General features: G+C 48.3%; 1 protein-coding gene across 1 annotated transcript in view; it reads left to right on the top strand.

Moving 5' to 3' along the window:
- Window positions 1–24,288, top strand: part of GABBR2 (gamma-aminobutyric acid type B receptor subunit 2) — a 2,527,100-nt gene that overhangs the window by 1,940,647 nt on the left and 562,165 nt on the right. Inside the window, exon 10 of the mRNA XM_085606789.1 lies at window positions 21,729–21,879. Coding sequence (XP_085462915.1) covers window positions 21,729–21,879 — 151 coding nt within the window. The remainder of the gene's footprint in view (window positions 1–21,728; window positions 21,880–24,288) is intronic.

Here is a 24,288-nt window from a genome sequence, read left to right as displayed (position 1 = left end):
CCCCCACCGGGTGCTCCATGTAAACAGGCTCAAGGCATATGTCGACAGGGAGGGCATGGGCTTGCTCATGGCCACAGATGGGGGACAGGAGGAGGAGAGTGACCCTCTCCCAGACCTGCTCTCTCAGAACCCTGACGATGGGTCAGTAGATGGTGTTGTCTTTTGTGGCAGCCTCTCTGGACATCAACAACGGGATTGTAAACAGGTTCTTCAATCCTTCCGACATATGTTCTCTCTGACACCCAGTCAGACCGAGTGGTGTACCCACGAGGTCGACACTGGGGACAGTCTGCCCGTAAAGAGTAAAATCTATCGACAGCCTGATCATGTCAGAGACTGCATCAAGACAGAGGTGCAGAAAATGTTGGAGCTGGGAGTCATTGAGCCCTCGGACAGCCCCTGGGCTAGTCCCGTAGTTCTCGTGCCGAAACCTCACACCCAGGGCGGTAAGAAAGAGATGAGGTTTTGCGTGGACTACAGAGGCCTCAATGCAGTCACTAAGACTGACGCCCACCCGATACCAAGAGCAGATGAACTTATAGACCGGTTGGCTTTGGCAAACTACTTAAGTACATTTGATCTGACAGCTGGGTATTGGCAAATCAGGTTAGCTGAGGAGGCCAAGCCCAAAACAGCATTTTCTACCCCGGGTGGGCATTATCAGTTCGTGGTAATGCCCTTTGGTTTGAAAAATGCACCTGCCACCTTCCAAAGGCTGGTGAATCGAGTTCTCACTGGGTTGGACGACTTCTGTGCGGTGTATCTGGACGATATCGCTGTCTTTAGCTCCACCTGGGAGGATCACCTGGTCCACCTGAGGAAAGTGTTAGAGGCTCTACAGAAGGCAGGCCTCACTATCAAGGCCACTAAGTGCCAGATAGGGCAGACACAGGTTGTATACCTGGGCCACCTTGTAGGTGGAGGCCAGGTTCAGCCATTGGAGAGCAAAATACAGGCCATCCAGGACTGGGCTCCTCCAACCACCCAGACTCAGGTTCGAGCTTTCTTGGGCCTGACTGGTTATTACCGGAAATTTGTCAGAAATTATGGATCCATCGTGACCCCGCTAAACGATCTGACAAGTAAGAAAATGCCAAAAAAAGTTCAGTGGACAGCAAGCTGTCAAAAGGCATTTGATGACCTAAAGCAGGCCATGTGCACAGCGCCTATCCTAAAGAGTCCAGACTACTCCAAAACATTCATTGTCCAAACAGACGCTTCGGAGTTGGGTGTGGGAGCTGTTCTATCTCAACTGAATTTTGATGGTCATGACCAGCCCATAGCTTTTATTAGCAGGAGGCTGACCCCCAAAGAGAAGAATTGGTCAGCTATTGAGAGGGAGGCCTTTGCTGTGGTTTGGGCCCTGAAGAAGTTGAGGCCATACTTGTTTGGCACTCACTTCAAGATTCAGACCGACCATAAGCCCCTCTTGTGGCTAAATCAAATGAAGGGTGAAAACCCCAAACTACTTAGGTGGTCCATTTCCCTACAGGGGATGGACTTCACAGTGGAGCATAGACCTGGCACTGATCATGGCAATGCAGATGGGCTCTCCAGGTATTTCCACTTAGAGCAAGAAGACTCACCTGGTCAAGGTTAGCTTATTGTCCCAAAGTTTGGGGGGGGGTCATGTAGGAGAGTAGGCTCTGCAATCCTATGATCACCCAGATTTTTTGCTTTTGCTTCATTGGTTTACGACTTTCCCCGGCTGTGGGCCTCCCAATCAGACCCACAGCCTAGCTGTTCTCTCTCGAAATTAACACACATGTACATTAGGTGCATCCACCAATTGGAACTGGGCCGCCTTATCAGTCCCTGTATCAGCATACCACAGGTATCCAGGGCATCGGTGTACTCAGGGCCTACCAGGGGCTGCAGCATGTATTATGCCACCCCTGAATGGTCACCCAAATCTGACACAACTGGCTGCACGACAGCTGGGGCAAGGTGGTGTAATCACCCATTGCTGTAGGTGTAGTATTCCTATACCTAACCCTAAAATGGACACATGGATTTCTATCAGTCACTCCTATGGCAGGCCTTATCAATCCTGAAGGCAGAGTGCGGGGAATCATGTGGGATGGTGCTCTGGCACGAGCTGAGCCCGTCGACGGCTTGCGGAACCAAGTCCTAATAGCCGTTCCATGGTGATGCGGGCCAACTACCTTAAAATGCATTATAATCCTCGCGGTTATTTGCTAACTTTGGCAGCGCATCACCCACGCATGTCGAGTAAGGTGTCATACGAATTGGAATACGAACCCCTCGCCAATTCTGGCGACGGGGTTAGCATTCCACCCTTCTAGAGGGACACGACATGGAAGTAACCTTGAACCCCGGTTAAAGTTGACTCAAGCCTCAGCATCACAAAATGGATGCTGCCACCAGACACAAGTCTGACCTCCTGCTGCTGGGAGACCTTCCAGCGAGGGGAGCTTGGACAAAGGGTTTCCTGTCGAGGGCGGTGTTAGCACCATCCCAGACAGGGTTTGTGTATCCCAGGTAGGCAGGGCTGAAAGGAAGGTGATTGCAAGTGGCACCCCGGTGCTCACTGTGCATAGCCCGGCTCAAACCAGTTTCGGGGGCACACCAGCCCCTGAGCTGGGGCGAAGCCGGACAAAGGATAGGGGTGTAACCACCCCCCTCCTGGCCCCACCCATAGGTAGGACCTAGTCACGGGCCAGCCCCTTTTCCTAGAATAAAGGTGGGAGCGGGTCCCCTTCCCAAATTGGATAATTCTGAATCTTGAACTACTTTCCACGAAAGGAACTCTTGACTTTTTCCGAAGACTCTCCCTTGTGGGTAAGGAGTAGCCACCCTGCACCAGCAGGCACCACCTAAGCGCTTGCGGTTTGCTGTACGTCTCTCCCACGGATCAAGACTGCCCAGCTCGATGAGACCCGGGTTCCCTGCCATCTCTGACCTCTACCTACATCGTCAGCCCAGCTGAGATTCGTAGGTGCGACGAGACCTGCGGGACCGGCCATCTTCAGAACCTGCACGACGCTTATCTAGCACACCCACCGAGGGACCCTCGAGTGAGTGCACCTAGGGTTTGAGAAGCCCTAACCCTGAGCGGCTCCAGCACCGAAGCCTGCCTCCCCAGCATCCACGAGATCTGCGTGGGGGGCCCTTCTGCTCCTTGCTGCTCACCGCGTTGTCCGACCACTCGCCGACCGGCTTGTGGCCCTCTTCACGACGCACCCCGACAATTTTCATCACTGGTCTGGTTGCTCCAGACTGGCTCTTGCTCCCCTTCAACAGTGGAGTACCACGGACCCTCCTGGTCCACTCCAGACGCCATCTTGACTCCCCCGCGTGGGTTGCCACTGCCAAGATCCGCTGCCCCATTCCTGGGCCCAGCATCATCGACAGCAGACACCTTCGTGGGACAGCTCGCCCTCCATCCTGGTCGCCGCCGCGCCTCCTGGTCCGAGGAACAGCCGAGTCCGACGTCACCCATTCACCTGGTCGAGGTGACTTCAGCCGGTACCTTCCTGGTACCCACACGATCGCTGGCTAGTGGTTGAGAACTGAGTCCCCTCTGCTTTCAGGTTTCCTTCATCACCGATCCAGGCTTGGATCTCGCTGAACATCGACACTGGTCGCCTGCCAGCAACTTCTTCTTTCAGGCTCCCGAGACTACAACAAGGACTCCCGACATCTTGCTGAACCCCACGCAGCCGCAGCCTCTGGCTAGGTAACTCGAGCATCTCGGTGCTCCATCGTAGGTTCACCTTACAAGTGTCCAGCTCCTTTCCCGTTTAGTCCAACTGATCGGATTCCTCCGGAATCAGTAACTTTAGACTTTCTAACCTCTCCCATTCCACTTGCAGTGTAAATGGTTTCGTGCCCTCGGGCATTTGTGTAAATTGTGCAACCAGAAGTATTTTCCTAAGAGTTTTGTATTGTGCTTAGCTCCCTGACTCATAAAGAGCCAGGGTAGTCTTGTTATAAATAAATATCCTTTATTTTCATAACAACTTGTGTGGTGTCCTTTCACTTGGTGTTCAAGGGGTATATGTGATGGTAAACAGCTGGCTTAACACGCCCTCTAGAGATTAGCCTGAAGACTGCTCTTGTCCACGCTACTAGGATAGCTGGTCTATAAGGTTGACTTACAACCAATCATCAATAAGGGTCGTTTGGAATGATACACAGTGATCACTAGAATAGTGAGCACTACATATCAGGCCAACTTCTCACATGCCCTTCGTGAGGAGGTGGTGTTTTGTGGCACTGTTTCTTGCACTGTGTTACTCACCTAGTTCTGCACTAACCACACATGTAGATTATGTGAGTGGGTGGGTGTTGATTTTCCATGTTGCGCACATGGGCTACACCATGTAAATGTGATAGCTTGATAACTACATACATGATTCGAATACTTATAGTTGGACCTGGAATTCACACCTTACTCTTGTCCACAGTATGGGGGCTGTGTGTTGTGCGAAACACATTGATGGTGTATAGTGTGGCTCTCACTTGTGTGGGTATGTTGTCAGTGAGGTGATGTGTATTCTCTATTACTTTTGTGCAAGGATGGTTCACATACACACTGGCATGTGCAAACACGTTACCTTGGTAATGTTAGATTGTGACTGTTGGGTGAAATGTGTGTTTGTATGTGTTTTTGGTGTCCTCCACAACAATACTTTGAGTGTTTGGAGTGGCCTGGGGGTACACTTTCATATGAGTGGGTCTGCTCCATGAGAAAGTGGCTTACAAAACACATGAGTTGGAGATATGTATTTTACTTTTTACAACACTCTAAAGTACATATATATATTCTGCCAATGCCCAAAATCAAGGTATCTGTGGATTTTGTTTTACTTTGCATCTACAGGTATCCAGTGTTGCTGTATGGCCTTTGGGTGTTACTTACATTGGTATTTGAAGTTACTACTGAGTTCTAAATAGCAGGTGCTGAATATTGAAGCACCGGGAGGGTTAAGGGATCTATGTGCGGTAGTCCCAACTGCGTGCAGGCAGTGGGACAGCTGGCGATATTGCCAGTGGTCGTCTTCCTGCCTGCCAAACGTTATTTGTACCGCTGTGAACATTCTGAGGGACCTATTACCAAGAAGTTGTTCCACTAGTTATATGCTTACCTCATACCAAGACACCTAGTTGAGCTCCCTACCAGCTATACTTAACTCCACATTGTGCTACAATGGGGCCTTAGGATGGTGGAGGGGGGGCATTTTTTAACTCAATGACCACTTGCCAGGCTGTCGCCATAGCAGCAAGGAATTAGCTTAGTAGTGATAGCATGAACAGCAGTGTCCTGGTAAACCGGAAGGGAGAGATTTGTTGATCCCAAAAGGTTTCCTTGCAGTCCAGCCACACCCATACTGGAGCCTCTCTCAGAGCCCATATGTGGAGGGAAGCTTATGAGAGTTGAAAAGCCAGACAGGATAATGAGATGTAAGTGAGCCTTCAGCACCCAACCATGGTGTCCTCCCAGAAGTTAAGATGCCCTGAGCTGAGGTGTGTTCCAACTCCAGATATATAACCTCATGTAAAACTCGATTTTTTGTAGGATCTGCCAAATATTTCATTGTTTCAAGGGGAAACTGACATCTAGATTGTTTGCACTTTACCCCAGAGAAACAGGTGAATATGGGTCCACTGTGAATAGTCCTGTTCAGTTCTTATTTTCATGGGGAGAAGGTTATGCTCCACCATATGGGGCAGCCCTCTTTTTTTATTTTTATTTTTTTACAGTTTTATGTAGCGCGAACTTGACCCAAAGTGGGTATCAGAGCACTTTACATAGCCCTCTGTTAATTTGCACGCCCAAGTCGTGGAGTACCTCAGGTAGCTGCCTTGTATGCAAGCCTTAGTGATGCCGCTGGACATGGGAAACACTTAACATTCCGTCCAATTAATATTGATCTTAGAGAAGCCATGAATGATGGACTTGTCTGCATCGATTGAGGTTTGCAGGTGTGATAGTAGGACTAGGATGTCATCCACAATTAGTAGGACACTCACCTCCCCAAACACTCTACTTATTCATTTTATGTCTCAAGAGAGGTGTTTCATCACCACCAGAGGATGCAAGCCTAGCAAGAATAAGAGTGAGGGAAGGGCGCATCCCTCTCTAATGCCACAGCCAATCTGAATTGAGGCAGACAAGAAGCCACCACAAGAAATCTCTGCCATCATTGTGGCATGTAGGGGAGTTCCTTTATGCACAATATACATCCCCCAAACCCATATGTGACATGACATATGATACATACAGCCACTTCAGCAGGACAAACACCTTCTTGTTGTCTCATGTCCCAGTAAAGAAATGGGAGTCGCATTGTCAGCGCAGTGCCGGGACCGCCGACCGGAGGTCAGTTGGTCCCGAGACCGCAATGGTCATGTCCACCCGACATCGTAATTAGGCCCTATATGTATAGAAAAACAATATTTTTGACATCTCTGGTATCACAATATTTAAGGTTTTGATATGGTGTCAGTGAACTGTGGATAGCCTAAGCAGGGGTGAGCTTCAGAAAATCTGCAAGAAGGTTACTGTTTGGTGTGTTTTAAAAAATACTTTACATATTGCCCCTAAGTTAAGCCTGACTGCTCTGTGCCAAGCTACCAGGGGGTTGAGCACAGGTTAATTTTGTATTTCTTGTGACCTTACCCTGACAAAGATTGTGGTTTCTACTTCAGTAGGGTTTACCCCCAACCAGCAACCACATTTCTTACACTCCTCATGTAAACTAAAAATAGCAAAGGTTTCTGAGATGTAAAATAAATTATTGGGCTCATCTGAAAGGGTGATGAAAGGATGGTAACATAAGGTAGGCCAATTCAGTTTAGTTCCATCTGAACTGTGACCTATCAAGTGCTTCACATTTCATTCTTACACATGTAGGTTGCCACCCTGGCTTATTTTTGAGCCATGACCCAACTAGGACTCGTCTTTATGTCACTCTTTCACCTTCAGGAGCTTCAAGGCACATGAGAGGGGCTTGGGGAACAGAACTCTTGCTAAACTTTTGGCCTCCTTCCAACTAGCTGAGGTCCATGAAATTGGAACCTTTAAGGGTTGTGTACATTCTGCTTAGACTTGCCAAGTTTGATTGCTGTTCACATTAAGTACCTCATTCATGAAGTGTGTATGTATATCAGGGGGACACTATACCTGCCTTTATAAAGTGGCATGGCTCCTGATCATTGTTGCTCCAACTGGTATTTGCCCATTTACCCTCATTTTACTCATTTGGAAGTAATTATGTCTTTAGAATGTTGCTGTCTGGATTCCTGGGCCATCAGTGATATATCCGCTTTTGGGGTAAATGCACCAAGTAGAATACTACCAGCACATCGATTGTTTAAACAATGTCTTTGTGTGCTTCTGGGTTGAGGCCACCTTTTACATGCCGTTGTTGTTTTACAATACCTGCAGGGGGTTTGTTTCTGTCACTTCTGAGTATACCCATGAAACATGTCACATGATGGACTCCAACTATTAACATGTTAGACACTCTATGATGTTTCCAATCTGGCCACTCCTGAATATGCCACGTTAGTTTGCATGCGTTCACAACACATGCCATTACAATGCGGTCGTCACAACGTCCACGTTGTTACATCGCATGCCATTACAACGCAAGTTGGAACAACAACTTGCTGTAGGGGGGCACCAGATTTTGGAATAGTATAATTTACTATTCCAACTCCAGTCTGTGCAACAGTAGGAAAGGTGTTGGATTCTAAATTCTACAACTTCTTCCCCCTACAGCAAGTTGTTGTTCCGCCTTGCGTTGTAATGTTATGTAATGTAACAACGCTCTTGTTGTAAAGACTGCATTGTAATGGCATGCGTTGTATCGCATACGTGGTAAACGATATTTACTGCCACTCCTGCAATGGTCAGGAGGTGCGGCTGCAACTATTCTCACGCTCTTCACGACATAGCAGCAATCACCATACCATATGCCATGCTCCTCACCTAATAACTCTTTTATAGTGTAATCTGCATCCAAAAACTCATCAATCATGCACTCCAAAATAGCACCAGAAACCTGATGCAAATGAAATCACTTCATATCCTCATCAGGAGTATGAAGCACTATGCAAATGCTACAATACAATCCCCAAAATTCAAATCACAGAGCTTATCTTCACATGACAGATTCTTAATAGCAATCAAGTAAAGAACAAAAAAAGGGGAAATATTTCCTTCATTGTGAGAAGCTGGCCTGGTATATGATGTCCACTAATGTAAGTGGGCACCTTGCACCAGTCCAGACAACCCTTATGGTGATTTAAGAGGTCTCAGACAACCTTAGAAAGCTATCCAAGTGGTAGCTGTGGAGAGCAGGCTTAGTCTTGAAGCAGTGTAAAGGAGATTGTTTTACCAGAATGCAATCTTATAGTATAGATTAAAGGAAAAGAGAACCACTCAGTAGTTATAAAAATATGTATTTTGTTTCTAACACTACCTAGTACATTATAGTATCTTCCACATGGAAATAGACACAAAGCACACAATACTATATGAAGAAATCACAGTAAGTATCACTAATACACAGTGGGCCCCAGGGGGGGCGAAACCATATATTAGGAAAGTGGTTTAAGAACCACGACTCGAGTCAGGACAATCTCTAGAGGATGTAGAAATGCTGGGACCCCAAGGAACCACCCAAAGTGAGTAGATAGGGACCCCACGGAGTACAGGTGCAGTGTGTGAACATGACTGCGTGCTCCACACAAGTCTATGTGCAAGTTGGAAGTTTAAGGATTAGGGACCCTTCCCAGTGGACCCTGAAGAAACCCCGTGGAAGACAGAAGGTTGGAGAGCCACCCCACCTGTGGACACAAGTACCCAAGTTACCTATCCCAGGGAAGCCTGGTGCATAGGTCTGAAGTGGTGTCGGTAACCGCCGTCGAACCCAATGGAGGACTTCAGGAAAGTGCTGCAGCTGGAAGAGGAGAAGGTGTCCAGGAGAATCAAAACATGGATTCTTGATGGATGTTACCCGAAAGCAGATGAGACAAAGTCTGGGTCAATTGGGAGAGACCCAGGTCTCGGTAGACGAATGCCCACCGATGTTGGGTGCTTCATGATAATTGACGGTGACCTTGACTCTGCAGCTGTGAGGACCAGGCGATGCTGAGGATGACCAGGAGCCAGATTCGAGCTGTCCCATGAAGGATGTCAAGAGCTGAGGGGTTTGTGTCTGGCTGGAGCACCAACAAGCCTTGGTAAATGCAACCCATACAAGAAGTCAAGACAATGTACGGTTCGGACCAGCAATGCCCAGGGGACTCACCATAAGCAGGGGAGTCAGGGTAGGCCCAAGCAATCGGGGGATTCCAAGGAAATCAAAGATGACCCTTAATTGGACTCACAGGACAGAAGCACAGGAGTCGCAAGAAGACCTTAAGCAGCTCACCAAAAGGAGCAGGCCACAGTGCCTAGGGGGCGATGTGGCTGAAGATCTTGGTCCAAAAAGTTGCTGGAAAAGCTAGCCTCTTCCTGAAAACCGAAATTTCAGGGATAACTTGCAGTTCCAGAGGGAATTTGTTCCAGGCCTTCGCTCCGTGATAAGAAAAAGATCTTCCACCAATTCTGGGCCGGCAAATTTTAGGGATGCCGGCTAGATGGCCTTAAGTTGCCCGTAAACCCCTGGGAGGGACATAAGCACATAACTCTTCCTCAGGCACACTGCTCCTTTTTGTCGTGCAGGGCTTTGTGAGCCTGGACCAGTCTTAAAGCAAATCCACTTTTTAGTGGTTAGCCAGTGAAGTGATTTTAGATGCGGGGTCATATGGGTTCTAGGAGCAAGATTAAGGACTATTCTGGCCACCGCTTTTTAGACCACTTGCAGACACTTCAGAAGATAGTTAGGGAGACCTAAATAAAGTATATTTCCATAGTCGAGCCTGGAAGTAATCAAGGCCTGGATCACTGTTTTTCTACATTCGACAGACAGAAGAGGTAAACATTTTTTCAAAGTGCTTAGCAGCCCAAAACAGGTGCCCACCAAATCATGAATTTGGGGTTGCAAGGACAGGGCACTGTCAATTTTGACTCCCAATTTATTTTACCAAGCTCGGATGAGTGGCAAGAGGAGGGATACCCTGATGCCACCAAGATCTCCAAACCTCCGGTGGAGTAGAGCCCAAAAATACAATCTCCGTTTTATCTGGATTGCATTTTAGTTGGTTAATGGACAGCCAGTTGAACACCTTAGAAAGACAGGATTTAATAATTCCTCCATCAAATTCTGACCAATTTCACAAGTTAAGAGAAGCTGAGTGATGTCAGCGTATGATGTTACTTTAGCCCCCAATGCGTCTACAAGAACAGCCAGAGGAGTAAGATAGGCATTGAATAAAGTAGGGCCCAATGCCGATCTCTCAGGTACTCCCACTTTTAAGTCCTGAATTGAGGATGCAAGCAGGGTGATCCATACTTCTTGGCTTCTGTTGTCCAAAAAGGAAATCATCCATTTCAAGGCCAGTCCTCCAAACCCAATGGAATTTAGCTGAGCCAACAGTCTTTTACGGGGGACAGTCTTGAAGGCCACCAATAAATCCAACATAATCAGAACAGCCTTGCCCCCATTAACTAGCTTGTCTTTAATGTAGTACGTTACTTTTTTTATAGCACAGAAAAACAAAGTACGGAGAGGCAAACCAAATAACAGATAATTAAGCAACAATTGTGATTCCACTGAATGAGATCAGGAGTCTTCAGTATCTCTGTTGCTTCTTTTTTGTTTTTAAATTATTGAGGTAAGACACCAACTCGTGCAGCCAACGCGTTTCACCCTGAATAGGGCTTCATCAGGGCTGCAAAGATTGACATAAAAACATCTTACAAACACTGTACAATAAGACAAAACACTGACAACACATAATCTCAAACATAAACCTTTACACAGATTCTTTCACACAGGAAACTGTTAAACTGGGTTTATACATATTGCTAAAAATGTTTACACCAAACATTAATATACACATATACAATATCATGAAAGTTAATAAAATTTTGTGTCCTATATCTTCATTGTGACGTGTGAAGAAACACCGAAAACCCCAAGAGAAACCCAAGTAAAAATGAGGAGCATTGCAGATTAAAGTTCATACCTTCAAGAGTAAAAAGAACATACCAAAATTAGCAAACAGAGGAAAAAGGACAGACTTTCTTTGGCCACCCAAAGAGTGGAAAAACACAAAACGCCAGCTCTTGGCATCATAATCAATCCCAATGCCCCTAGCACCATTGTGGCAAGAGAAGAGAGAAATTCTTAAATGCCAAGCGTGAGCAAGGAGATCAACTGGTTCCTTACCAGTATGTTGAATGTATCAAGTAGTAACACAACAACTTTAAAGCGATGTTAATATTAGCTGTAAGGAAATGTATATAAAATCAGTACCCATCAGGCACAGTTTCATCTTGGTGTTACTTAAAGGATGTTATCTCAACGTACCTCCAATAGTAGGTATAGTGCCTATCCATAAGATGTTGTGGTAAAAATTTAAGCAACCGTACGTAAACGGGTGAGATTTCACTTTGATAGGTGAAACGATGACTAGAAAACAAGCACAAGTACATACAGATGTCAGTCTAGCTTCCTATGCAAGCAACAAAACATTGTTACTTCCAAGCATTTGCAATACGATAAAGACCATCATGCCTACTAGAGTACATTCGAGAAATATCCACTATTGCCTGAACCTTCGTATCTTTCAAAAGAATTAAAACCGAGAATACTGCCCAGTGGTCAAACCATCGAGCCTATTGATACCAGGGTTGTGTTGCCACGTTGTCTTTACACACAGTGTTCTAATTTATTGCAACAGAACAAGTCCATTACCAATGGTCTCAATTTTAAAAACACACAGCGTATAAATAATTAGATTATATCTATTAGAACTAGCAGTCACGTATGTTAAAATTTCAGTTCTAAGCCCTCAACAGTCTACAAATTACGAACTCCGGCATGTTTTCTCATCCCCTTAAATGAGTAGAACAACAGGAAAAGTTTTGTTAGGAGGTCAGCTAGCTAGACCGTCGCATAGCATCAAGCGGTAAGACATGAACATTGCGGCGAAATGTTAAATCACATTGCCACCGAATAGTTCATACGGCTCATTCAAAAGAGGCATACGTTTGCGCCAATGTGTCAAAAAATGGAAGAGCACATAGTCTTACCCGTATATTCAAACGTAAGCTCCCATTTTTCAAGATGACGTTGACTGTAGTAACCGCAGTCCGACTGCTCACGCTTTGTGCCGCCTTCATTCGGCTTCGAAAATTCCTTTTAGCCAATCATCCTGCTCTACGTCAGAAAATGACGAAAGCAGAAAAGTGACCGCGGGCAAAAAAGTACTGCCTCTCTTGTCCACGTCAAAGACTAAGGGGCGTGTACAAAGCATTTGCTGTGTTGTTTTGATTCCAATGGAACTTTATTAGTTTATACTGTTAACAGAACAAAAAACAACCGTTTGGTTGAGAGTTAAAGACAGCAATACCCTTGCAACTACTGTTTTCAGGCATCAACACAATAATGAAACATACCGTTGGTTTGCCTCTCCCACCTTGTTTTTCTGTGTTATAAACATTTTTGGGATCTCTTGTCAGAGGATCCTGCAGGTGGGCATTCAGACCAAAAATCTGTATATTGTTGGTAACTACTAGGTGACTAGGAAGTTGTTGCGGCTTTAATCATCCCTTGCTGCCTTTTCTGTATATACCGTTTGTAGTCAGTTACTTCTAGCAGAGCTGTTTCACTACTTCAGTTGGCTCTAAAACCCAATTGACTTGGATGCAGAAGATTGTTACTTTCAAGGTAACCTGAAATGAGGGAATTAACACGTTTTTCTAACACTTTTCAGAAAGTAAGAAGAAGACAGATCGGCCTGTAGTTAGGAAGGACCTTAGAGTCAGCTGACCGCTCTTTGAGTAGCGGAAGAATTTTGACATGTTTCAATTTGGAGGGCACCATTCCGGAAGATGGTGACGCATTCAAGACTCTGTTTATGAGGAGGAGCCTAGCGCGCAACCAAGATGGCCGCGTAGGTGCGAGGCTCCCGAGGACCTCCGCAACCTCCTACGATTATCCTGACATTATCCTGCCCTGGATGAGGGGACTATGTTGGTGAACCTGAGCTGAGGTGGCACCCGTTTCCCGCTTCCGAATCGGACCTCGGACACCGGAGTGAGCACCGATTGAAGTGTGCGGCCTTCCCCTCGCCGGACCCCGGATTTGCGCTGTGGGGTGATCCAGTGACAAAGTGAACAACAGCGGCAGGCAGGGCCTGGCGACTCGCGTGCCCCGCACTTTCGCTTTCGCTTTCGCACCACCTTGTCGTCTCTGCGAGGTTGGGTCGCGGAGCCCTTGGTGTTGGTGTGGTGTGGCCTTGCTGGGAGACCCTGCCTGCCTGCAGGCTGTGATCCACCCCGCTGCCCTGAGGGGGCCCCCCCCGGAGCTCGTGTCTGCTTTCCTGCCCTACACGACGTGGCTGGTGCGACTGGGAGACTGGTGGCCATGGCCACGAAACAAGATGGAGACCGGGCAAAGACCAAATTGACCCGGCGCGGCGCCGTCCATCAGGCCAACAGTATGGACCGCTATACCCTCCAGAAGGGATCGCCCGATGGACCGCGCAAGTCCCCTGAGAGCCCTCCTGATGCCCCAGACCTACCCGCAGATTTGACTCTGCGAGATGTTATGGGCGCCATTGCCGAGATGAAGGCCTCGGTGGGCCAGCGGTTTGATACACTGGCGCAGAAGATTGACTCGGTCCTCGTGGATGTTGGCCTGGTGAGGGCCGATCTTTCCAAAACCAATGACCGAGTAGAGTCTTTGGCCCACACCGCATCGGGCCTAACGACAGATGTGGCGGCCTTGCAAACAGAGGTGCGCCGGCTTAGTCGGGCGACTGCGCTAATGGATCGACGCCTGGAGGACTCCGAGAGTCGGGCACGGAGGAACAACATCCGCATTATCGGGGTGCCCGAGGGACGCGAGGAGGCGGATCTCTTTGTGGAGGACCTGATTGCTACCCATCTCCAGCCACGGGGGCTGAGCAAATTCTTCGCTGTGGAGAGGGCTCACAGGGTTCCCGGGGAAAGGCCGAATGTCGGAGCCCCTCCGAGACCTCTCATCGCCCGGATTTTCAATTTTCGGGATAGAGACGCTATCCTGCAAACCTCCAGACTGCATGGACCGGTCAAGCTTGACAATATGGAGGTTAATTTCTATCCTGATTTCACCCCAGCGGTCCAGAAGCAGAGACTGAGCTTCCTAGGCGTCAAACGCCGTCTTCGGGACCTAAACCTCAAATATGCCATGCTTTTCCCGGCCAAGCTGCGTGTGGAGGTGGATGGTCGCACGCATTTCTTTGATCGTCCCGAGGCGGCCGGGGACTGGCTGGATACTCTGCCCGGGGATCGTGATCGGGGGGGCGGTGGGGGGAGACGGCACGCTGGATCAGGACTGAGGGTCTAATATTGGGCCTCACTCTGGACGAAAATGATGCCACTTTTGATTCTGCGTCAGTTTTTTGTATGTTCCCCTCCTATGGAGGTTGTGTTGGATCTATTGGGGGTTCTCCCTCCTCCTCTAGGGGGTTTAGTTAGTCTAACTACATATGGGGCGACAGGCACACTGCACGTTGGGGGGGCTGTTTGGGCTCATGCAGGGGTGCAGGGAGGGGGGAGTTCTGTTGGGGTGGGTGGGTAGGGAAGGGGTGTTGTTCGTTTTTATCACAAGGCAAACGTATTATTGTGTTGGTTCTAAAGTGCTCTCCGGGGTACGAATGATGGCTTTTGTATATGATGGGGGGTAGGGAACTAACTTTGTTGTCCTGGAATGTGAATGGACTGGGGGACAGGATCAAACGGGGTGTGGTCCTGCAGTTTTTGAAGCGAATCTCGCCCGATGTAGTCTTTCTGCAGGAGACACACCTCATTGGTAACTCCTTCTGCGCCATGAATCGGTGTGGCTATCGCCTAGTGGCTCACTCGGGCTTTACGTCCGGCTCACGGGGTGTGGGCATCATGGTGAAGAACTCGCTCCCGTTGGAGATTGATGAGGTGCTCCACGATGATAGGGGACGTTATACGGTCTTGGTGGGAAGACTGGAGGGCAAAGTGGTTGTCTTTGTGTCAATATACATCCCACCGGGGCTGCAGTCGACCACCTTTGCGGACCTTGGGCGCCTTCTACTTGGCCTTCCGGGGGGGCTTTTAGTTGTGGGGGGGGGATTTTAATGCGGTGGTATCTGGATCTTTGGATCGTCACCCCCCTAGGGACCTCCCCCGGGCACAGGCGTGGCTACCCGGCCTCTTGGATACATTTGGATTAGTGGACTGCTGGCGTTTAAAACACCCCGCGCAGCTGCAGTATACTTTCCACTCGGGAGCCCATGGTAGTCTCTCACGACTAGACTATGTCCTTGTCCCGGCGGCCTATGTTGGGAGGGTGGGAGAGGTACGCCATTTGCCACGGGGTATTTCGGACCACTCCCCGCTCCTACTGCACTTTGATGTCTTTCCGAGGGGTGAGGGTAGGGTGGTCCCAATCAATCCTTGGTACCTGCGCGACCCCTCCATTCGCGCTGCATTGATTAAATCCCTTCAGCGATATTTTGATGAGAATGTGGGGTCTGTGCCTTCGGCCATACCGCTATGGGAGGCCTTCAAGACAGTACTCCGAGGGGAGGCCCTATCCCTTATTTCCCATGCCCGGAGGCGCGAGCGGGAGGAGGTGACCCGGATGGAGGCGGAAATAGCCGAGTTGGAGGGGAATTTAGAAGGTGGGGTGACGGATGCTGCATTACATGTCCTCCAACTCAAGCAGGCGGCCTACAAGGCCCTCGTCACGGAGGCGGCCAGGGGCCTCAGTAGAGAGCAACAGGGGCGTCTGTATGATGTGGGTGATAAGGCTGGTAAACTTATAGCGTGGTTTGACAAAAAAGAGAGAGCGAATCGTGTGGTCCCGCTGATTGAGAAAACGGTTGGTGTGTGTGTAACTGAGCCAGAAGAAATTGTCTCCTGCTTCCCGGATTATTTCCATGGGGTGTATTCCCCGGTGTCTCCCTGCTCGGAAGAGGATTCCCTTGCCCTGCTCAGTGATATCGCGCTGCCGTCCCTTTCCGGGGAGGACAGGGTGTCGTTGGACGCCGCTCCCACCTCCGACGAGATCGCCCTCGCCATACGCTCGGTCGCTTCCGGCAAGGCCATGGGTCCGAATGGTCTCCCTATCGAGTTGTACAAGTTACGACCGGATACGCTGGCACCCCACCTCCGGGCTATGTTCCTGGCGGCACACTCGGTGGGCTCCCTCCCGCCGGACCAGCGTCTGGCTACAATCGTGGTCATCCACAAGGAGGGGAGACCTCGGGACCGGGTTACATCCTATCGGCCCATTTCGCTGCTGAATGCGGAGCCCAAGATTCTCGCTAAGGTACTGGCCAATCGGCTGGTCGGCGTGGTGGGCGATTTGGTTCATCAGGACCAGTCTGGCTTTATTCCTCATCGCAACACAGCCCTTAATCTGCGGCGTTTGCACGGTGTGCTCGCACGTGCCCCGTTCATACGGGAGCCGGCCATTTTGGCGGCCTTAGACGCCACCATGGCGTTTGACACGCTTGAATGGCCATATATCTGGGCGATGCTTGCGAAGTTTGGATTTGGCCCAGGGTTCATCAGTTGGGTCAAATTGCTATATTCGGGCCCATTGGCGCAGGTGGTGGTGAACGGAAGAGTATCGGCTCCGTTTGACCTGGGCCGGGGCACTCGACAGGGCTGCCCCTTATCGCCGCTCCTCTTTGCACTTGCCTTGGAGCCCCTGGCGGAGTGGCTGCGGTGGGAGCCTTCCATCCGTGGTCTCCGCTGGACCCCCGAGTATGAGGACCGCGTATCCCTATACGCTGATGACATCCTCTTGTACCTAGCTTCCCCACGTAAATCACTCATAGTACTGGTTGATGTTCTGCATTCATTCGGTCGTAACTCCGGTCTGGTCATCAACTGGGCTAAATCGTGTGTGTATGTTCTCTCTGGGGAGGCTCCTATCCTCCCGCGGGGCTGTCCGATCCAGGTCGTCCCGCAGGGATTTAGGTACCTGGGTGTCTTCATTACTCTGGACCCGGAGGCTCGGTATGATCGGAACTTGCTTCCCCCCCTCCAGCGTCTGAAAGAGGATGTCGCGCGCTGGCGGCGTTTGCCGCTTTCGCCGCTCGGCCGGGCGGCATTGTTTAAAATGATGTCGTTGCCGCGTTTTCTATACGCGTTGCAGAACACGATGGACCTCGTCCCAGCGCGCTACTTCCGCGAAGTGGAGAGTTTGCAGCGCCGCCTGTTCTGGGACGGGAGGCCACGTATTGCCCTGGCTAAGCTGACGCTCCCCTGGTATGATGGGGGGATTGCCCTCCCGGATATTAAACGGTATTATTGGGCCTCCCAGCTAGCTGCAATTAATCAGGGCCTATATGGGCCAGCCTTAAACCCGGCGTTTGAAATGGATAGAATGCTACTTCCAGGTGGTGACTATAATCGAGCGCTCTACTCTAGCGCGCCCGACGCTCGCCTAACGGGCCCCACGCGTGTCATGGTGCGAGTGTGGCACGCGGCAAATGCTGCGATGGGGTGGAAGGACCGTTTGACCCGGGCGTCACCACTATACGCATCTGAGCGGTTGGGCTCCTTGTGGACCTCGAAGGGCTTTGAGAAGTGGGATTTAATAGGCATCAGCAAAGTGGGGGATCTCTGGACGAGGGGAGGATTTAAAACGTTCGAGATGCTGCAGACGGAATTTCAGTTGCAGGGCAGCGAGTACTTTCGGTACTTGCAGGTCCGGCATGCGCTGGGCTCCGTCTTTCCGGACGTTGCCTCCATCCCGGAGTGCTCCCCCCTGGAGGATAGAGTGCTGGATGGACACGTCCCTGACAGCACGATCTCACTGATCTACAAAAAACTGATCAACGATCGCTCAGACTTGCTGACTGCCCTTCGTGAGGCTTGGGTAGCCGATGGGCTGGAGCTGGACGACGAGGACTGGATCTCCGCGGTGGCCTCCCCGAAAGAGGTGGCCATACCGGCTCGCCTTCGTTTCGTCCAGCTCAAGATACTCCACAGGGTCTACATGACGGGGCCAAAGCTCCTGCGTATGGGCTATGCTGAGGACGGTTTGTGTAAGCGTGGGTGTGGTGCGCTGGGGACTTTTCTGCATATCCTGTGGGAGTGCCCGGAAGTGGAGGGGTTCTGGCGAGGTGTGCATGAGGTGCTGCGAGTGGTCACGCATGTGGCGCTGTTGCCCGAAGCGAGGAGATGCCTGTTGAATGTGTGGGAGCCTACCGATTACTCGGTGCCGCAGACGTGGTGGGTGACTCTGGGGTATATGGTTGCCAAGCGTGATATTGCCCAGCTGTGGGGATCCCAGAGGCCCCCGACTGTCTCGGCCTGGAAGGAACATATGGATTGGTGCATGTTTCGGGAAAAGGTGGTGTATGTGGCGAGAGGTAAGCCTGCGACATGGGTGAAAGTGTGGGGCCCCTGGAACGCCTACCGCGGAGGAATATGTGCTCCACCGTTATTGCCTGATCCCTCGCCGGCCCCGTCCCCTTAGCCAGCTCATCCCCCCGGTACCTGGGCATTAGGTGTCCCCAACCCTAGTTCTGATCTCTCCCCCCCTCTTGAGATTCCTATGGATGGCTAGAATCCCCCCTCTAGGGGAGCACGTGTTGCTATTCCGATTGAGGATTGCCTTGTGGGTTTGTTTGTGTTTGTTGTTCTTTAAATTTAAAATGGAACCGTATAATGGGGTCTGGATAGTGTGGCGCGCAACGATGTTACCTCCTGTAAATGCTCGGCCGCAGCACCATGTGTTTTATAAATGTATATCGTATGCTCCTTTTATTGCTAGCGGCCGGCCGGAAGGTTGTAGGCCCATATTTGTATAATTTTTTGAGTCTTGTAATAAACGGTTTCAAAAAAAAAAAAAAAAAAAGACTCTGTTTACACCGGGATTCATAGCCTGGGCCACTTTAGCTAGTAGCCTAGTGAGACAAGGATCAGACGGGGACCCAGCCTTCAAACACTTGATGGCCAATAAAGATTTGTCCTTGGAGATAGGTGGAAAATTGAGGAGGGCAGGCACCTCGGAGGAGAACATGCTGGAGAGGAGCACCTCACTAGCACAGTCAGCTGCCTTAGACACACTCAACAGGCTAGCTTGAATAGTGGTTATTTTATCATGAAAGTACGCAGCCAGCTCGTCAACCCAGTCGGCGGAGGGTTGTGGGCGTCTAGTAACTGCATCTGGGTTAAGGACCGTTTTAACAATTTTGAAAAATGCTTTAGATCTTTTGTCTGATTCTTCAGTTTTCTTTTCAAAGAAAGATTTTTTCTCTAGACTGACCCTCGAATAATAGTCTTTTAGTGCTTCCCTATAGGTTAATTTGTCCTGTAGTTTTTTTGCCATTTCCTTTCAAAGTGTTTACAATGTTTTTTACATGTCCTGAGATTCTTATGAAACCAAGGGGCCGACAGTCTAGTTCGAAGATCTTATTTCGGAGAGAGGAGCTAGGTCGTTTATGCTGCTAAGAATCCAATCATCCACCCGCACTGCGTCTACTTCAGGATCCCCTGGAGGTGTCATGACCGTGCTGATCAAAGAAAACACCACCGTCCCCACTAAGCAGACGCAGACCTTCACCACCTGCTCTGACAACCAACCTGGTGTACTGATTCAGGTGTACGAAGGCGAGAGGGCCATGACCAAAGATAACAACTTGTTAGGCAAGTTTGAGTTGACTGGTGTTCCGCCAGCTCCTCGAGGCGTTCCTCAGATCGAGGTGACATTCGACATTGATGCCAACGGTATCCTGAATGTATCTTCTGTGGATAAGAGCACCGGAAAGGAGAACAAGATTACCATCACAAACGACAAAGGTCACCTCAGTAAGGAAGACATTGAGCGGATGGTCCAAGAGGCTGAGAAATACAAAGCGGAGGACGAAAAACAGCGCAACAAGGTGTCGTCCAAAAACTCTCTGGAATCCTATGCATTCAACATGAAGGCAACGGTGGAAGACGAGAAGCTGCAAGGGACAATCAGTGACGAGGACAAACGGAAGATTATGGAGAAATGCAACAAAATAATTGCCTGGCTGGATAAGAATCAGACTGCCGAAAGAGATGAGTTTGAGCATCAGCAGAAGGAGTTGGAGAAGGTGTGTAACCCGATCATCACCAAGCTGCACCAGGGTGCTGGTGGGATGCCCGGCGGCGTGCCAGGAGGGTTCCCATGCGCAGGCGGCGCTCCAGCTGGCAGCGGTGGCTCATCCGGACCCACTATCGAAGAAGTAGATTAAAAGATGAATTTGTTCCCCAGGGTTTTGTCGTCAAAGGTGATACAAGGACACAAATTTGTAACAGTAGCTGTTTAAAAAGCAAACCCGATTTCACATTGAAGCTGCTGTGCAACTACTGGGCATTCAGAGTACTTGAATCTGGGGCGTGAGGAGAGAACAGCATTGCACTTTACTTATCTGTATTGTAACAAACGTTGAGTCCTGACGAATAAAATCTATTTTATTGGCAGTTAAAACATTTTTTTTAAAAGAACTCTATGTAAGGCTCTAGGCATGATCTTAGTTTCTTCTGAGAGAAACTGATTATGAATAACTTTAGACCAATTAAACCTAATTAAGTGATGATCCGACCGTACTAATGGTAAATGGTCGAGCCACACCATCTTTACATTGAAGAAAATTTGGTCTAAGGTATGATCAGCCTGGTGGGTAGGTTTGAACACCAAAGTAAACGAACATTGTGCTCATAATAAGTGCAACCTGATTGGCAATTACCATTATTCTAAAAAAGACTTCCATATTGCTGTGCCATTAAGAAACTATTACGTCAGCGTACCAGTAGGAGTATTTCTCTGTACCTGCGTTGTGCAAACACGTTTTTTGTAGGCACAGAAACTTCCAATATCACAGATGGAGAACAGAACTGGGACAAGTTCCCCTGTAACTCCTTATCCAGAAGTTCATCTTTAACTTCTTGTGCTACATCAAGAAATAAACCCAAAAGTCCCCTACACAACATGGTGCTGAAAGATCAAGTAGCTAAAACTTGCAAATAATCCCTAGAATTACGTTACTACAGATAGGAATTAGAGGGTGGCTGACACAGATCAAACTCCTAGAGGATGGGAAATGGCTGCAGAGTGACTTGGGAGAAGTTGAGGCAAGGAGACTCTTTATTTGCTCCGCCCATATGAAAAGAAAAAAGTCTTTACTAGTAAAACAAAAGAAGAAAACCTTTACATCATGTGATGAGAGCTGCTAGAAATTACAGATAGAGCAACACATAATAAGTTTATGTACATCGTCAAAAAGATATTGTGTGCAAAATACAGATTTCAAGATAGCCTTCTAACTAAATTGACCACTTACAAACTAAGATTGATATTTAATATTTCTTACATGTGCTTTGTTACGCAAATAAATTACACTTTATTGTATTTTATTGTGTTGCAGTGTATTGTACTGAATAATATTTAAAGTCTTGAGGGGAATGTGATACTGTAATGGAAGTCAGCAGATGTGAATGGTCTGCTAGCCCCTATCTTGACTTCAACTCTGTGCATTCGTTTACCTGTATTCTTTAATATTCCCTTTATTAATGACAGTGGATTTTGTTGTACTGCATCCCTGAATGTCTCTTACAACTGCTCTTTTGGAAATTCTAGGACAAGAACCTCCAAAGGATCAAACCATTATTCGAAAAGAGCGACTTCAGATCTACCTACCTCTCTACAGCATTCTGTCTGCACTAACTATTGTGGGAATGATAATGGCTGGTACATTTCTGTTCTTCAACATCAAAAACAGAAATCAAAAGTATGCAACTTCTTTATGATTGTAATGTGTAACGAAATGTAAGCTGTCCATGTGCACAAATGTCCTAGAAAGTCCATTACATTATTTTTTTCTGATGTTTACTCACTGTGGTATGGAATGAGCATAAAAGATAATCACTTGACATGTAGATATTTGCCTCAGCTCTCCCCAAACACTTTCTGCTAGCTCTGATAAGAACGAGTGGGTATGTTTTTTTTTTTTTGGGGGGGGGGGGGGGGGGGTTCTCCGTTTAAGGTAGTTTTAAAAGCATTCCAAGTAATGGCCAAACCTTGCAGTACCTAGAGTGATTTTAAAACAATCTGAAAGGAACAAGTTTTATAGCATCTAGTTCATTGATAATATCTTATTCATAAATAAACATTTATTGGAAAACCATCTCAATCTGAGAGGTTGTATGTTTACTATAATTTTGGTTGAAATAGCCAAATTGTCTGAAAAACAATTAGACAGCATATCTGTATTCCCCCTTTTTATTTGATTAGAGATTTGAAAAAAGTCCAATTGAGCGGCTGTATTAAAAAACTTGGAAAAACATGAATATTGTCTTGAAGGAGGGTTGTCTCCTAGGTAATAATTCCGTCCACATGGTGTGGCAACCTACCCACAACTTACCCACCTGCCGAAGGTCCCACTTCATCTCCTTGATTAGGGCCAAACCTTTCCACAACACCAAATCATTTTCTCCCAAATAAATAATGAGCACATCCGGACAGACCCCACCCCCTTTGAGCTTGTTCAAGCATGATATCAGCTCCTTCCATCGCATACCACCTTTCCCTTTATATAAGATAGAGTATAAGTCCTTATTGAAACCCTGGTTGTGACCATGAAAGCTCGCCCTCACGTGTCACTCTGCCCATTTTACAAACGAGTGGCCCACTATCCAGATCGTCATTCCCGCCTCCGAGGGACCAGCGACCACACCTGCAAAAGAAATAAAGATGCCAACCTGCTCATTACAAGCCTTCATCCCCTACCCTCTGATATAAGTCCTAAAGCAATCCGATTTCCATCTCCCCATTTCTCTGATTCTATTAGACCCCAAACCCCGTCTGCTAGCCTCTGTTGCAGCACCAATCCAAAAAGAAGTGAGTCCCAAATCAGCTGGCATCAAACCTATTAGTGTCAATGCCTTGGGGATGATTGCTAAAAATTGGAAAGCTGTTACAGGTTTCCTATATACGTGTATAAAGAATCTGCATGTGCGAACCTCCCCGCCTCTCACTTTCTCCTCGCAGCAAAGAGGGCGAACTAAAAACACCGGGTAAGCTTTCAAGAACACTGCCCTCCCGCTGCCCTCTGACCAGTTTAGGACTTGTATAACCACACCTGCACCCCGTCGTCTTGTAGACACACCTCCTCCCAGAGTAGGCCCCTGCTACTCTTTCCCCCCAGAAGTTCTGAAACCCGAAAGGCTCGGAAAAATAACCATGACATGATGGTTGAAAACAGTCCTGTCTCCCAGTCCTCAGTGCATAACCTTGTAAGGGACTGAATCACGTACATCAAAATATCCAATGTCTAAGGCCTCTTCTTAGGACCCACGGGGCCTAAATCCCTTGCCCAGCCCTCCAGGATTCTTTTCCCCAACTCTCCCGCATATGGGCGATACCCTCACCAAAGCTTGCCCATAAAAGGGATGCCCGTCAGCTTCCCTGAAATCATCACCCTGGACTGCCCCCTTTCAATTATCCCCAGTATGAATTGGACGGCATTTATTTATTTGAGTTCTATATAGCGCTTGCTAGACCCGGAGGTATCAGATCGCTTTACATAAGGAACAGCGAGTTGCAAGTTACAAATATTTTACATAAGTTACACAGTGATTACATAGTAACTACAAGAGTTACTAGCAAATAGCACATAAGGACACATGATGAAGCCACAGTAACTCGGTAGTATGCATTACTAGTGTGTGGCGTAAAAGAGAGAGGGAAAAGGAAAACAGGGGAGGGGAATGCCGATAGAGTCAAGTCAGGCAGGAGGGGGAAAGTCCATCAGGGGGAACCAAGCAGTCAGTGTGAAAGACAGACAAACCAAAAAGAACCGTGAAAAACAATGTCCGATGTCCGGCCAGGTAGGTGACGGCCAAGGTATGAACCAGAACCAGACTCCTCTATAGCTGCATAGGACAGCTCCACCGGGCAACGGCCAAGGGTACTCGGTCATGGAGGTAAGTACAAACAGTTTCGGTTTCCGCCCATGGGGCTTCGTCAGAGTTCCATCGACGGTACCAGTCCCGGTGTTACTAGGAAGCGCTGTTATCCTCATCCTCCAGCTTGCCCCATGAAAGGAGAGGTGGAAGAGACAGCTCCGAAGGTAAGCAGATTGACCCCAATTCCCAGAAGCAGAATTGAGAGTAAGGCAATTGAGGGAAAGGCAATTGAG

The sequence above is a fragment of the Triturus cristatus genome, chromosome 5_2 (assembly GCF_964204655.1).
Source record: "Triturus cristatus chromosome 5_2, aTriCri1.1, whole genome shotgun sequence".
Lineage (NCBI taxonomy): Eukaryota > Metazoa > Chordata > Amphibia > Caudata > Salamandridae > Triturus > Triturus cristatus.
This window is presented reverse-complemented; position numbering and strand designations above follow the sequence as displayed.